The sequence below is a fragment of the Stigmatopora argus genome, chromosome 13 (assembly GCF_051989625.1).
Source record: "Stigmatopora argus isolate UIUO_Sarg chromosome 13, RoL_Sarg_1.0, whole genome shotgun sequence".
In the NCBI taxonomy this organism is placed as follows: Eukaryota; Metazoa; Chordata; class Actinopteri; order Syngnathiformes; family Syngnathidae; genus Stigmatopora; species Stigmatopora argus.
The window spans coordinates 18,151,096-18,163,011 of record NC_135399.1 but is presented as its reverse complement, the minus strand read 5'-3'; the positions used below and the strand labels follow the sequence as shown (position 1 = coordinate 18,163,011).

General features: G+C 53.6%; 1 protein-coding gene across 2 annotated transcripts; it reads right to left on the bottom strand.

Moving 5' to 3' along the window:
• Nucleotides 1–809: 809 nt before the first annotated feature.
• Nucleotides 810–11,367, bottom strand: mylkb (myosin light chain kinase b). Of its 2 annotated transcripts, none has more exons than XM_077616757.1 (19): nucleotides 11,196–11,367; nucleotides 8,653–10,158; nucleotides 7,908–8,024; nucleotides 7,604–7,666; nucleotides 6,676–6,723; nucleotides 6,458–6,585; nucleotides 6,241–6,397; nucleotides 5,222–5,412; nucleotides 5,024–5,138; nucleotides 4,855–4,887; nucleotides 4,286–4,376; nucleotides 3,936–4,139; nucleotides 3,632–3,849; nucleotides 3,375–3,498; nucleotides 3,143–3,295; nucleotides 2,529–2,743; nucleotides 2,285–2,410; nucleotides 2,073–2,185; nucleotides 810–1,776 (listed from the first exon to the last, which is right to left on the bottom strand). In XM_077616757.1, the coding sequence occupies exons 2-19, from the start codon at nucleotides 9,071–9,073 to the stop codon at nucleotides 1,645–1,647; spliced, it is 2,649 nt and encodes an 882-aa protein (XP_077472883.1). In that variant the 5' UTR covers nucleotides 9,074–10,158; nucleotides 11,196–11,367; the 3' UTR covers nucleotides 810–1,644. The 2 variants fall into 2 exon arrangements, with proteins under 2 accessions (XP_077472883.1, XP_077472882.1); XM_077616756.1 differs by having other exon boundaries at nucleotides 2,285–2,413; nucleotides 11,196–11,365.
• Between the last annotated feature and the right edge of the window lie 549 nt (nucleotides 11,368–11,916).

Here is an 11,916-nt window from a genome sequence, read left to right as displayed (position 1 = left end):
ACGTTTGGACGCGAGACTGTCATTCGCTCCAGTCTTGCTTGGTCCTAGACGTGGATTTGTTGCTCTCTAGTGGATGTCTATGCCTACTACACTTTTTTTCTGAAAACTCGCCCAGGCGTGAAGTTCGGTTGACAAAAAGGTTCAACTCCTTTACCGATAGATATCTGAATATAAGGCGTATATAAGTAAGGCTTTTTTTTTTAAACGACATAGTATAGTAAGGCTTTTTTCTTTAAAAAAAAACCCACATAGTATAGTAAGGCTTTTTTTTATTTATTAAAAAACGACATAGTATAGTAAGGCTTTTTTTTCTTTAAAAAAAAAAACACGTAGTATAGTAAGGCTTTTGTTCTTAAAAAAAAAACACATAGTATAGTAAGGCTTTTTTTCTTTTAAAAAAACCACATAGTATAGTAAGGCTTTTTTTTCTTTAAAAAAAAACCCAGATAGTATAGTAACGCTTTTTTTAAATTAAAAAACGACATAAATCTCAGAGCACAGCACGAGTTAAAAATCTTCCAATTTAACACCAATCGAATGTCACCAAAGTTGATGTCTGCAGACCCTACCGTACCCTGAACTACTCAAGTGACGTAAAAATAAGAAATGTAACTTTTGAAATCTCATCATAGCTGGGAAACAGTGTTTTAGAAGAAGGAAAGAGAGAATCTTACCTTTCCCTTCGTCCGTCCGTCCAGGTGGGCTCGGTCCCCAAAAAGTGGCCCACAAAGCCCGACTGGAAGTCTAACCACCGACCGACCGACCGACGGAAGGAAGGAAAAAGAAGCCAAAAAGCAAAGCGATTGGGCCACGTTTCCGGGTGTTCTTTCCGTGCTGTTGTTTATTGGAAGCAGGAAGCCACTCGCTCGTCATCCAAATCTACTACAATCCAATCCCAAATTCCAAAAACAACTCAGTCGTCCGTCAAAGTCGTAAACCCGCTCGAGTACACGCCGGTGCGTCCAAATCATCGCTGATGCGCTCATGGGATGCCACTGTACACACGTCGTGCGCGCAAGGTGAACTCAAAAGGTGCGCGCGCACCCCCAACTGTGTCTCGTGCGCAAAACAGAAAGTGAGGTCACGCGACGGCCGGCGGAATAACGCACTTGGACACCAATTGGAATTTTTGCATTTCTTAGAGTCTCCATCTTTCGAGATGCTTTATTGTAGCACGTTTGTGAGCAAATTTTGTCCATTTTTAATTTATATATATATTGCAAATTCTTTTTTTCTCTAGATTTCTATTTTCAGCGGCCCAATGGACTGGCGGTCGCCGGCCGGCCGCTCCGCACGAGCGTGTGGTGGTGAAGGCACAGGTGAACACAGCAACAAAAAAGAAAAGAAAAACATCCGTGTGGCTTTAAGGCGCTGGCGCTCGGGACAAAACATGACATGACAAACACGTGGCGTGTGTGCGTGTGTGTGTGTGTGTGTGAGAGATTTGAAACAACGGGAGTATTGACGGAGAAGGGTCAAGCGGAAGGCCTCGCCGCGATTGGCCCAAATGAAGCCACTTTGACCCGTCTCGGTGAATACGCCTTTCGGTGGTCCAAGACGTCTGAGCCGTTCTTCTGCCGCCAGAGTCCAAAAGCGCTGAGCTGGTGGGCTGGCTGGCTGGCTGGCTGGTTGCCTCATTCCTCCTCACTCTTCCTCTTCTTCTTCCTCCTCCTCCTCCCCCGCCATGACCTCCACCAGGAGCTCGGCGGTGCAGGTGTCCTCGCCCAGGCTGTTGACGGCCTTCACCGTGTACTTGGCGTCGTCGTCGCCCGACACCTGAGAGAAAACAAGAAACCGTGGTCCAAATCAAAGACTCGACGGGTAGTGGCCCGTAAAGGCCTACAAATTAGAAAGGCCAAATCAACAGGAAGTGCTCCGGGCATCTCCCAAGATCAACAGGAAGAGTCTGAAATGGAGCCACAATGCGCAGAAAGTCCGCCTTAAAATGGGTGACATTTCCACGATGTCCTAAAAAGCTACATTTGCACGAGAAAGCCCATGGCTTGCCAAAAGTGGCCATATTGGATGTGGCTCTCCGTCACGGTAAACAAGTGTCATTTGGCGGTAGGCACCTCGGAAATGACCAGGCTGCAGTTGCCGTCCTCGTCGTAGTCGATCTGAAAGTGTCTGGTCTCCTTGATGGGCTGCTCGTCCTTGTACCAAACCACTTCGGGGTCCGGGTAACCTGAGGGCCACCCCCACCCAAAAATGAAAAAGTGCTTCTTTTTTTTTTAAACCTGAACTTTTTGGGTTTCAACCCTCCCTCCCTCCCTCCCACACGTACCTTCGATCTTGCAGTCAAAGCGAGCGGCGCTGCCCTCCACCACCTCCACGTCTTTGATGACGGAGCTGAAGCTGGGCTTGCACTGGCTCTTCTGCTCCAGCTCCAGGCACTCCAGAAAGCGCTCGTCTTCTGAAACGTCGGGCACAGACAACGTCTGCTTTTGACCAAAAGTTCCCCCTCGGTTTTTGCATTGGAAAAAGGCGTCTTCACATCCAAAGGAGAGCGCCCGCCGGCGGTTGGCTACCTTCGGTGGGCGAGCCCCTCTTGGCGTGGACCCCCGCCATCATGGCCATGGAGGAGAGTCGCCCGATGGCTTTGATGGCATGGCCCGTTTTCTGCCACTTCCTCCTGAGGATGTACTTCTTCATCCTCTCCTTGGACAGCTTCTTGGCCTTCATGGTGTTGGTGTCCTGCTTCAGCCACGGGTGCTCCAGACACTGGGGGCAGGTCAGGCGCGCCCTGCCACCACCAAACACAGTTGGGATATTCTGAACCGAGACCGACCGAGTCCGGTCCGGTCCGGTCCGACATGAACAACAACAACAAAAAACAACCCAATCCCTTCGTGAAAACTGGCGCTCACGGCAGATACGGCACGTACGTGAGAAATAGCTGCCTTATAGTTCAGGGTTTTGGCACCCGACCGACCGACCTGGGAAAACAAAGGGAAAGCTGCCTCCCCCAATGGACCACTCTAAAATCATTCTGTTTTTTTGCCAATAGGGGGCGCGAGTCCTCCAGACAGATGGTCCCGGGCTCCGAGCCTTTTGGCAGCTAATTCTCACATGGTCGAGCGCGAAACCCGGACGCCAAAGCCAGATAGATGGGCCCCGTCGGAAAGCGAGAAGGAAAACTGACTTCATGTCCTTCTTGAGCAGCCGGGTGATGAAGTCTTTGGCGTCGTCCGAGATCTCGTCGAAGGCCTCGTCCTCAAAGTCCCACGTGGCCGAAGTCACGTTGGCCAGCGTCTCGTTGTCGTTGTCGCCCATGAAGGGCGACAGGCCGCTCAAGCTGGATGCCAAAAAGCCCCAAAAACTATTCATAACCCGTCTCCTCCTCCTCCAAAATGGAGAGGAAGCACGCCACTCACAGAATGTAGCAAATGACGCCGATGCTCCACATGTCGGTGGGGTAACTGATGGCCTCGTAGTTGATGACTTCGGGCGCCACAAACTCGGGCGTCCCGAACAAGACTTTCAGGGTGCCGGCGTTTTCTGTGGGAGAAAATGACGAGAAGCTTAGCCGGCCGGTGAGGTGGAGGTTTGGGTTTGGGATGGAGCTTGTGGGAGGCCCTCTGGGAGGCCCTCTGGGAGACCCTCTGGGAGACCCTCTGGGACGGAAGCTCACCTAGACGCCTGGCCAGGCCAAAGTCGATGAGCTTGATGCGGCTGCCCATCTTGTTGACGCACATGATGTTCTCGGGCTTGAGGTCCAGGTGCACGATACCCTGCCGGTGGATGAAGCCCACCCCGTCCACGATCTGGAGCATGTACTTGATGACCTCGCGCTCCGACAGCTCAAAGTCCTCGTCGATGATGCGCTCGAAGAGCTCGCCGCCGGAGATCCTGCGAGCGAAGGCCAACGGGGTTGGGGAGGGGAAGAAAAAAAAGGGCCCAACTCCTGACGCCCTGACGTTCACGCTGGCGCTCACATCTCCAGAACCACCACCATGTCGGACTTGCCCTCGAAGGCGTCCACGCACTGGACCAGCTTGGGGTGGTGGAGGCTGTTCATGATGCCGATCTCGTGCCGAACGTTTTCTTTGTCCTTGGCCGAGTAGGCCTTGATGAACTTGCCCGCCCACGTCTTCTTGGTGGCTTTCTCCAGCAGCTTGAAGACCTGGCCGAACTTGCCCCTGCCGCCCAGAGAGAGACGCCGCCTCAACCGGGGGATACTTTGGCCGCCGCCTCAACCGGGGGATACTTTGGCCGCCGCCTCAACCGGGGGATACTTTGGCCGCCGCCGCCGCCGCCGCCACGTCGCTCCGTCCGAGCCACTCACGTGCCCAGCCTTTCCTCCACGTCGTACAGCTCCTTGACCTTCACGTCGCTACGGACCGTCACCTGCCTGTAGTCGGGCTCCTTCTCCGAGTCTGCCGGCGTCGGGAGAGGGGGACGGCGACCATTTATTTCACTCGACAATGTTTGGCACGGAAAGATCCGCATTCGCAAGCGTACGAATGAAAATCCCGGCCAAAGGCGACCGACCAATTCAATTTCCGGCTCGTTCTCGGACACTTTTCTGTTCTTTTCAAGGACATTTCAAGCTCACTTCCTGTTTGGTTTCTGGTCACTTTGCTTTGCTTTGGTTTTGAGGCCCTTACACATCACTTCCTGTTGATTTGGGGCATTTCTGGCGACCCAAATTCGCGACTTCTGGTCTACATCCACATGAACTGCAATATTCGAGGGATGACTGTGGACATTTTGCATTTTCTGTTGATTTGATGTCATTTCTGGCTGACTTCCTGTTGATGTTGGGCTACTTCAGGTGACCAATTTCTCTCTTTCAGCCCATTTGAGTTCCCCTTTCATGGAAGTCAAGTGCAATTCCTAAAAGTGGCAACGTACCGTCCTCCTCTTCTTCCGCTTCCTCCTGGTTGTCTGTGGAACAAATGACAAGAGTCAACGTGAGCGGGCGGGCGGCCGGCCGGCCCGCGGGTTCAGCTCTCGTTCTCCTTTTACGGCGGATTAGACCGGACCCAGATGGCTTTGGATCTGGCCTCTGCGCTCTCCTCACCCTTAGCGTCCGGCAGGCCCACGGTGACCTCGTCGGACTCGGCGCTGGGCTCGCTGACCCCGTAAATGTTTTCCGCTCGGATGCGGAACTTGTATCGGCGCTCGGGGAGGAGGTTCTGGGAACGAACGGCGAGGAAGACCACGAGACGGGGCCGTGGTACCGGAACGGAGGGACGGGCGCACGGAAGGACGGAAGCACCTGGACGTTGTAGGAGGTGCTGTTGCAGGACATCAGCGGCTTCCAGTCCCCCTCGGCCGAGTCGTGCATTTCCAGGTGGTAGGTCTGCACGGCGCTGCCGCCGTCGTAGGTGGGCCCGTACCACGACAGCGTCAGACTGGAACGCCTCACGTCGGACAGGGCCGGGACCTTGGCCGGCGGGTCCGGCTTGTCTGGGGGGGAACAGCGCACACGTTTTAGTTTGGACTTTTGGAAGAGCCGCCACCTGGGTCTTGCATTCAAAGCAGCGGTAGCGCGTTAAATGGTCTAGCGCCGTCACTGACAGTAAACAGTAAACAGAGTTAGCTTGATTTTGGGGCCCCGCTGGCTGACTTCCTGTCAACTCTGGGTTCACGCCTGGCTGACTTGCTCACTGATTTTGGGGCCATTTCCAGGACACTTCCTCTTCATTCTGGGAGGGAGGGAGACACCCCCTATTGTTTGGGCCTCAGTTGGGGGACACCGTCTGGTCATTTTGTCTCCCTTTCAACGTATTCTGCCTAGGGGTAAGCGCCTGTGTGTATTTTAGCCACTTCCTGTTGAGCCTTGGCATCTCTGGGGCAATTCAAATGGTTCATTTCCTGTTGCTTTTCGGCCGTTACCGTTTATGTCCTGCCCCTTCGTTCGCCGGTTATTTTCTCTTCATCTTGCTGTTAATTCGGGGTAAAGGAACATGTTCAAAAATAGGCTCCTTATAATCAAGTGCATTGCAAAATCAAACGCCAAACCCTAACCCTAACCCTAACCCGCGTGCTTAAGGAAGGCTGCCTGGCTGTCTGGCTAGCTAGCTAGCAAGCTAAAAGGAGCAGCGAGCGGCTGGCTCCCACGCTGCCATAAAAGGTATCCGAGCGCTCTCTGGCTGTTTCCCCAAACAAAGAGCGCTCAATCCACACGCTTTTGGAGTCTGCTTTTGGTCTTATTTGCGGTGGAAATGGAAAGGAAGGCGCTTGACTAACTCCTAAGAGCGTCTGGCTGGCCAACTCGCCGACCGACCCACTCACCCACGATGGTGAGGTTGAGGGCGGCCTGGCGGAGGCCATATTGGTTCCTCAGCTCGACGGTGTAGCAGCCGCAGTGCTCCTGCTGCCCGCTGGCGATGCTCAGCAGGCTGCTGCCGTCGCCGCCGCCGATGGACGTCCCCGCCGCGCCCTCCTGGATCTGCGGGCGAGGCCGGACCGATGTTCTCGCGGTCCCGTGGGCCGACGGGCCGCTTCTTACCGGTTTCCTGAACTTGAGCCAAGTGCAGTGGATGGGCGGCGCTCCCGAGAACTTGCACAGGATCTCCACTTTCTCCCCGGCCAAGATCTTCATGTCCTCCGGGAACTCCGTGATGTTGGGCGGCAACGCTTGACACGCGGGCAGAGGCCAGAAGGTCCATGGGAACCGCCATTGGCATTGGCACGGGCACACGCTCTACAATGAGTACGTACACTCACCTTGTCTGGGAGGCGTCTTGGACGAGGGCTTCTTGATTCGCGCTTCACCTGACAACACACACAACGCCTTCCGTCAAACCATATGAATTCACAAAAGAAATGGCAGGGTCAGCGTGTCCGAGTTTGCAAGTTGCCCGGGTGGCTTTTCTGCGGGTGCTCCGTTTTCCTCCCACATCCCCAAAACACACAGGCTAGGCTAACTTAGCACTCTAAATTGTCCCAAGGTATCGGAATGGTCACTGGTCTCGGGATTGGACGCTGAAACGTAATCAATCTTGAGTCCATTTTGATAGAGCTCATGCGCTATGAAAAGTCAGCTTAGTGTGTGTGTGTGTGTGTGTGTGTGTGTGTGTGTGTGTGTGTGTGTGTGCAAGCAGTAAGTTCCCAGCCAACATGTCCTTATTGGGACATAAGTGAGTCTGCTTCTGCCTTGTCTTCATTTAGTTGAGGGGGGGTGGGGGTTGGGGGGGGCTTTGCAAGGGAAAACCAAAAAAAATCCCCCCACATTGCAATATCAGGATTTTTTTTTTCCCCAATGCAGTCAGCGCACTTTGACCGATTGACAGCGTTGCAAAATGTCACGGCAGGCAGGCAGGCAGGCTCTCTCTGCCAAAATGCTGCTCGTCTACAGACGACAAGTCTGACAAAATGGCTTCTGAAATTTTGGAAGTACGTCCCCATAAATAAACATGATTTTGAAGGCCCAAAAATGTCAAGCAAATTTTGTACAGGAAATGAGCCGGGAATGGCACAAAATGATCCGAAAATGATCCCAAATCAAGCCAGTGAGCTGGCCAAAGTAATAACAAACAGAAAGTCAGGCAGAAATGCCACAAAATCAACACAAAGCCCCCAAAATGAAGAGAAATGGATCCATAAATCCCTTGAAATAAAGAGGAGGAGAGTGTCCCCAAATGGCTCAACTTACTCTCCGAAGTGGCGGCCGTCTTCTTCTTGGAATTCTTGTCGGCCGCCGACTTTTCCGGAGGATCTGCCAAAGCAAAACAATATATTTGGAGTTGAGAGCAAAGAAGAAACCCAAAAAATGAATGGAGTAGCGAGCACCAGGTGATGCCCACAAACGGCTCGACGCTAATTTGCTGTCTATTTCTCTGCTGTCAAATTCTCGTCACTTCAATTGTGCGGAACGATTGAATGGCAAGCCTCTGGGGGCAATTAGAGAACGGACGCAAAAGCTATGAAAATACAACTAGAGCGTGGAAAAGATTTACCGTCCACAAGAACCAGACAAGAACATTCGTCCCGGCCCGCCGAGTTCTCCACTTTGCACTTGTAGACGCCTTCGTCCTCGGGCAAGGCTTTGTCGATGCTCAGCGAACAAACGCCACCTGAACGGAGGAGCACACGGCGTTCCGATGGTTAGATCAAAACAAACGTCGGCACAACAAGGACGATCTTGCTCTCATTTGACAACAATGAGTTGGAATTTGACCCTCATCCACGCTATGTTTGCACGACATTAGCATTTCACCCACAATTGCTCCGAGTTGAACCATGCCATCATGTAGCTCGCAATCAACCATAATATTTCAGTGCTAACTGTTAGCATTTCCGCCACAAGTTTTCCCGGTGTATGCTAGCCGATGCTACGTTAGCATAGCAGCAAGAATGGTTCCAAGTTGAATTCAAGTCAATGAATGATCACGTTTCAGTGCTAACTGTTAGCATTCGAAAGCAAAATATAGTGCCAAGTGCACACAGGTTGAACCCAATCTGTGCTACTTTGCACTATTTCAGCAACAATTGCTTTACGTTCGTCCGGCGAGCAGTTCGTGACCTCGTTTCAGTGACCTTGATGGTGATAGAGGTCCTATTTTCCTGAACCCAGAACCCGTGAAGATGGATTGGACGTCTATCACCGTCAAAGGCACGCCGTGGGTTTCCCCACCCAACCCGGCCAACCCGGCCAATAGGAGTAACCAACCCCTAGCGAGCTAAACGGCGCCCTAGCTTTACCTTGGTTTTTGAGGACGATGAACTTGGAAGCTTTGACCAGTTTCCCGTCCAGCGTCCAGCTGGCCTCGCCGCCATCGCCGTCCAATCGGCACTCCAGGTGCAGGCGCTGTCCGTCCAGCACCGTGGCGTCGCTCAGCTTCTGGGAGAACTTGGGCGCGCCGCCCGCCACGCAGTTGCCCACCGCCTTGCCCGTGCTCTCTGCGCTCTTCTTCTTGGGCTCGTCGGCGGCGGACGCGGCGGAAGTGGCGTTCTTCTCTACCTTGGTGGCGGTGTTCTTCTCCAACTGGGCGCTGGCGTTCTTCTCCACCTTGGTGGCGCCGCCCTTCTTCCCCAGCACGGCGCGAAAGTCCACCTGCTGCGGGGCTTTGCGCTCGTCCTCCGTCTTGGCCTTGACCCCCTTCAAGTTGGCCTTAAAATCCATGGCGGTGTGACGCGGCGCCTGCGTTCCTCTCTTTGCTGCCCCCCTGTCTTTTTGGACTTCTCCTCGTTTTAGTCCAGCTCCGTCTTCTCCTCGGAGTCGGCCTTAAACAGGTGTCGCTCGCTCGCTGGGCCTCCCGCCGACGGACGCGGGTCTACCCCGCCTCCTCCTCCTCCCGGAAGGTCCCTCTCCGTAGCAGTCTTCTAGCGGTGGCGGTTCTTCGGGCGTTCCTGGCCGAGCCTCCCGCCAGCGCGGATCCACCCCGCCTCCCCTTTGCCGGAATTCCCGCCGCTCCTTATCTTCGCTGGTCTTCCCGAGGGATGTGGAGGTTGCCCGCCGCCGGCCTGGCCTCCGCCTCTGTGGACTGACTCTGCCGCCACCGTCGTCGTGGTCGCCGTCGTCGTGGTCGCCGCCTCCTCCTCCTCCTCCTCTTCTTCTTTGGCGGATGGAGCCAGCGAGAGAATAAACAGCTGGGTTAAAGCCCCTCCGGCCTGGAAGAGGAGCGCCGCACCCCCCGCGGCCAGGGGGACGGCTTTTACATCACACGGAGCGAGCGGGCGGCGTGGCCAAATAAGGTCATGGAACCCAAAGCTCGGCGGAGAGCGCTCGCCATCGACCTGGCCGCCGCTCTACTCTATTTTGGCTTTCCCTCCAAAGCCGCGGCGCTGGGACGGGAAGTGATGTCACGGGCACACCTGAGGGAGCGCCGCTTGTTTACGGCCAGGGCTGGCTTTGGCGGGATTACCGGGGAATTGGAGCTAAAGCGGGACCACCCGGAGGGGGGGCTGCTCTCGTGGTGTTTATGTCTGGGGGGAGGGGAGGAGCCAGCGTGGGGGGGGGGATTATTGCCAGGATGGAAAAATGAGACAGTACGCCCAAACAAAAAAACTCGGTCACGTTTGTCACGTGATCGTAAACGGCGGGAGGCGGGGGGGACCGTTGTTTGGCGGACAGGGAACCTCTCCGTCGCGGTCGCCCGACATCCACGGCCAATCCGTTTTGATGGCCAGCGGCCCCTCCCGGGCCAAACGGCTGGGACCTCCGTCATCGTCCGTCGTCATTTGAAAAACTGGATCACGCTCACGACGCTAAAAGAGCAAAAACAGATTGGTCTAGAAAATCAAATATGGACTGTCATCGGAAAAAATGCCAATCATAGGAGGAGGCCTGTGATTGGACCAAGTTAGCGGCGGTCTAAGAAGAGCGTGAGTGATCACGTGCCTTTGGGCTCGTCGCTCACTCAAACGGAACATCTCATTAAAAACCAGCACGCGCACGTGCACGCCCGCTCAGATGTGCCAGAGAAAAGGAAAGGCAAAGTCCTTATATGGTCAAGAGCAGCCAGGACATATGTACTATACACACACACACACACACACACATACACACACACGTGTGAGCATTTGTGCAGGAAATGAAGAGGGAGAAAAAAATTGAAAGAAAACATTGGAAAGATGCTGCGATCCTGCCAGACGGCGATTAAACCAGGGTTTCAAAATGGCCATAAAAAGCTCATAAACAAATCATAAAAATGCGAGTGCAAATGTGTGTGTGCGCGCACTTGGAGTCGGTCGTGGGAGTATTTCCTGTTTCTGGAGAAAAAAAACAAAGTGAGTGTGTTTTTGTGCCAATCTGTGATTGCTGAAATTCATCCATTCAGTGCTTTTTTTTGTCAAACTACACAGACAGATTTTTCCGAAATTTCTCTGGCATTGGCCGGAGCAGCATTTTTTTTCCCCAGACGTCTCGTGGGAAATGACCAAAGTGGATGGATAGAAAGTGACCCCCAAAAGATCCCCCTCAAATCAAAAGGAAGCCAGAAATATGGACACATCTCCAACAAGTGATCGAAATTTAGAGCAACATTAAAAAGCCTGCGAACCGGAAAAGAGGCCAGTTCGACAGGAAGAATATTTACGCTCAACTCGTGGTCTGCCATTGACGGCTCTAGACGTCCGATCCATTTAGCGCCATCTGCCGGAAGTCAGGCCTACGTCAAATGGATCGGACGTCTACGAGAGAGGAAGTCATTTCCGGACGATGATCGGACGCCGCAATGTTCTATCACTAAAAAAAGAGTGGAGTGACTTTTTGACCTGGGCTGGCAATGGGTTAACGTACTCACCGAGGTGGAAGGAAACTCACGCACGCGCACGCGCACAGAGATCCATCCTTGCCCATCTTGGGTGGACGGGACGGCAGATTTTTACTGTGCGCGAGCAGCGTGTTTTGTCTTTATAAGGCTTCTTCCACTTGTGTGCTTGCTTGCTTGCTTGCTTGCGCTTGGATTTTGCTGCTCCAGCGTGCGTGGCTTCTTCTCCAGCACGAGAGGGAGAACGCGCGCGCGCGCGCGTCCTCGAGCGGACACTTTGGGAAGTGCACTCTCCGTCAAAGCTTTGGAGACGCTTTTTCTGTGGAAAAGTCTGAAAGAGCTACAGCTCTTGCGTCATTTTCAACCAATCCGTCCATTTTTCATCATCATTAACGCGTCATTTCGCCGTTTTCTGGCAGCCCATTCAGGGCACAGGGTCCCCCTTCCCACAGCCCGTCGGCGGCCGGGATAGGCTCCGGCGCCCCCGGCACCCGTGTTAGGAAACCCTCAAATCCACCCAAGCCAAAAGGAAATGACGTGAGAATGCTCCAGGATGAATGGGAGGTGAGCCGGAAGTGTCTGCAACCCCCGAAGGGAAGGGAACCCCTGAATTCACCAAAAGAAACAAAGTGTGAGCCCCAGCTGGCCCTGAATTAAAAGCCAGCGGAACCCCAAAAAGCCCCCCAAACCAGAGGAAAGGATGGCAAATCTATAGCAAGTGAGCCAAAACCAAAGGAGGTGAAGAAAGGAAGAC